General features: G+C 43.7%; 1 protein-coding gene across 1 annotated transcript; it reads left to right on the plus strand.

The window, feature by feature from the left end:
• Nucleotides 1-588: 588 nt before the first annotated feature.
• LOC122192029 (glutathione S-transferase-like) lies at nucleotides 589-3,745 on the plus strand. Its single transcript, XM_042892459.1, has 3 exons — nucleotides 589-1,265; nucleotides 2,366-2,417; nucleotides 3,378-3,745. Exons 1-3 carry the CDS (start codon nucleotides 1,179-1,181, stop codon nucleotides 3,542-3,544), a joined length of 306 nt encoding a protein of 101 aa, XP_042748393.1. The 5' UTR covers nucleotides 589-1,178; the 3' UTR covers nucleotides 3,545-3,745.

The raw sequence follows: 3,745 nt of genomic DNA on the forward strand, positions 1-3,745 counted from the left end.
GTGAAACTGTGGAGGGTGTGGAGCACAAGTGTTATGAGGAGCAGCAGAGGGAACTGGGGTTGTGTGGTCTGGAGCAGAGGGGGCTCAGGGGAGACCTTATTGCCTTGAACACCAAAGGAGGTTGTTGCGTGGTGGGGGTCGGCCTCTTCTCCACGGTAATAATTGACAGGGCAAGGTGCTGGCCTCAAGTTGCACCAGAGGAGTTTCAGGTTAGGAAAGCAGGTCCAGATATTAGGAAAACAATTTATTCTCAGCCATAACAGTGAGGTATTAGAACAGGCTGCCCAGGGAAGAGGTGCACTCACAGTCCCTGCAGGTGTTCAAGAAAAGCACAGATGTAGCACTGAGGGACGTGGTTAGAGGGTGTATGGGGACTGCTGAGTCACAGCCTGAACCTCTGATTGATCACCTGAGGTGAGCAACGAGTCAGCCTTGGGAGCAAGGTGAAGGCAACTCACCTGTGCTGCAGGAAGGGGTGGAGCCTGGCTCCAGCTCTTGTGGACGCATTTAAGAGCTGGCTACCAGTGGGGTAGGATCTCTTCTGGAGTTTTGTAGGTGAGCCCAGGATATGGGTAAGCTTTCTATCTATTCTCTTTTTGTTATTATAATCTGTTTTGCCTAACTCTCTTGTTTATTTTGTAGTTATAGCATCTTAAAATTCATTGATTTTACAGAGGGCATGGTGGGGATGGCTGCATGGTTGGAGAAGACAATCTTAAAGGTCTTTTCTAACTCTAATGGTTCTATGATTTTATTATATGAATGTGAACAAGGATAGTGGGGAAAATTCTTCCTGTCTCTTTATAGTGGACCGTAAACTCTAGCAGAGAAACTGCAGTAATTACTGAGTTTATGCAGATCTTCAGACTGAGCGGAACGCTTTGGGCTGGAAGAAATCTTTGCTTTGCAAGTTCTCTGATATGGGCCACTTGCTGTCAGCACACAGTTGTCCTTAACTAAACTGCACGTGTGAAATACAGTACTGCTTTCCAATACGTTCTCCCTCTTGTCTCCTCTGCTGATTTGATGAGAGTCCTATGTTATCAGTCACTGGTTTAAAAGAAGACAACTTTGAGCGGTGCTTGAGAACCAGTTGGAGATTGATGAACAGATTCTGATCCTGCTTGATTTGTGATAGTTCTTCATTCTAGACAGAAGGACATCAGATACGTGGAAGCATGTCTGGGAAGCCAGTTGTGCACTATGCTAATATACGAGGCCGAATGGAACCAATAAGGTGGCTACTAGCAGCTGCTGGAGTTGAGGTTTGTATATGGTTGTTGTACTAAGAACACGTGACAAACACTTGTTTATAGTATTCTTTATTGATAATGGGACATACCAGCAGTTTCAGATTCTCCCTTTAATGCATTGCACAACCAGAACCAAGCCTGTGATGACAAAGTTCCTGTTTCTCTTCCAAGCACTGTGTGTCAGTCCCACTGTTAGCATTATACATCCATGTGCCTTGTGAGAAGTGAAAGAAATGAGTTGAAAACACAGCACAGCAGGACTTGTCTCCTCTGATCTGAGGAGATGAGTCCTTCAATTTCTGATGGCCTCTAGTTTGCTCTCAGTGTCCAAAATAGCTTATATTTATATTAGTGCTGGTATCAGTGTAGGAGGACTGCTCTGAAAATGATGCCCCTTTTTTTATTATGTGTGCCCATGATGTCAGAGGTGGATTTTGTTGTTGTGGCAGTGGAGGTTGAATGTTCCTGGCAATATTTCATTCCATGTTATTGCTGGAGAAAGATGTCAGACTGCCCCTCTGCTGCCACCATGGCATCTGCCGTGAATGTGCGTATATAGGAAAGGTGTGGAATTGAATTCCCCCATGCAGAAAAAATGGCGCCCATTGACACTGACCGGTGCTTTCTGAATAGTTATGGAGGCTAAATAGTGGATGTGAGCACAGCAATGAGCTTCATCAGTTTTCGACAGTGATGTGGAAGACTAGCCATATTTCAGATGGTCGTGCATATTTTTACTAACAAGGCATGCAGACTCTTGTTCATCACTGAGGAAAACTCACAGCTAATGATGGTGACTGTTTTGAAGTACAGTATTATCTTGGTGATATTTTATTCTATTAAACAGTGTTCTTCTGCTCTTTATATGAATTGTAGTTTCCATGGGGGGGGGAGGAGGGAATGGAGGCAGTACTTTCGGAGCAACCTTAGCTTGCCCAGAAGATTTATGAATTGAATGGCAGAGGTATTAGGAGACAATATGGCAAAGGCTAGCTAATTCCTTAAAACCTGATTTGGCATTTCTACTGTGTTGTCTTTGGGCCCTTATGTCATGACGAGCAGAAGTTAAAACATGAAATCAGAATACAATTTTTCTTCTGTATTCCCTGCAGTTTGAAGAAAGATTTGTGGAAACAAAGGAAGATCTCCGAAAGTTAAGGACAGGTAAGTTTCCTTTAGTTTTTTAATAATTCAATAATAACGATGATTAGAATTTGTTTGTCCTAGATCACAAGAGTTAACTTTTGTTTCTTGGAAAACCTAGATTGGCTGGTACAGACAGACAGACACGTGCTGTAGTAACCATCACCTCGGGGTCCATCTGGCACAACTCCTGCTCAAGCAGGGATACCCAGAGTAGGTCCCCTGGACCACATCCAGGCAGCTTTTGAAGATCTCCAAGGAAGAGACTCCACAGACTCTGGGCAAACTCTGCCAGCACCCCATGACCCACACAGTAACTGTGTTTCCTGGTGTTCACGTGGCACCTTCTCTGTATCAGTATGAACCCATTGCCAGTTACCCCATGTCTGTACATTTTCTCCAGTCACATCATCATGAAATTCATTCACATTTTAGGCTGCCCACAAAGCTGTTGTTTGATAATCTGTATGGAGCCAGAGTTCTAGATTTCTGAGTTTAACCTGCACAGGTGTGGTCCTGTTTTCTGTGCAGCGACTCACATTGCCCTCTATAGATTCCATTGCTGTAAGCATGGTTTCTCCAAACCAAATTACGCATCTGTGATCATTGCTTGTCTTTTCAAAGATATCTAACTCAGAGTGGCATTTGCCATCCTGATCTTCCTCAGGAAGGGATTTACACAACTACAGTCTCATATCAAGTTGTATTTAGCTCTTGCACTAATCATGGGAAACACCAACCGTTATTCGGCCAATGTAAAGTCAGCGTAGGAGTCACAAAGACATATTAATGCGTATATTAACTCTAAACATGAACATAAATATTAACAGTAGTCTAGGTTTCCAAACTACTTTTCCCATATTGTATAAGGAGATTGAGGAAGCATGCCACAAATGAAAAACAACATTGGTTATTTCCCCATATCCCCATGGATGGTCTTCAGTCACAGACTGAGCGTCTTGTTGTCTTCTTCTTCCCCAGATGGATTCCTGCTGTTCCAGCAAGTGCCCATGGTGGAGATCGATGGGATGAAGTTGGTGCAGACCAGAGCCATCCTCAACTACATAGCAGGGAAATACAATCTCTACGGGAAAGACCTGAAGGAGAGAGCCCTGTACTGTACCAGTACTACCTTTGTTAGCTCGTAGCTGGTACTGCTTTTCTGTGTGACACAAGAATGTCTCTGTGTACATGTAACTCACAAGAAGTTTAGATTCAGGGAGTTTTCTTAGAGCATGTGTTGACCGTGAGTGCAGGTGAGGTGTACAATAGCAATAAATAGGTAGATAGGATAAGAAGAAAGGCAGCAGGGAGTTTCTGAAGATCAGAGATCAGTGCTTTATCAGGGG

This window comes from Lagopus leucura, unplaced genomic scaffold (assembly GCF_019238085.1).
Source record: "Lagopus leucura isolate 7727_CA_CO unplaced genomic scaffold, USGS_WTPT01 35193-0_obj-0_obj, whole genome shotgun sequence".
Taxonomy (NCBI): domain Eukaryota; kingdom Metazoa; phylum Chordata; class Aves; order Galliformes; family Phasianidae; genus Lagopus; species Lagopus leucura.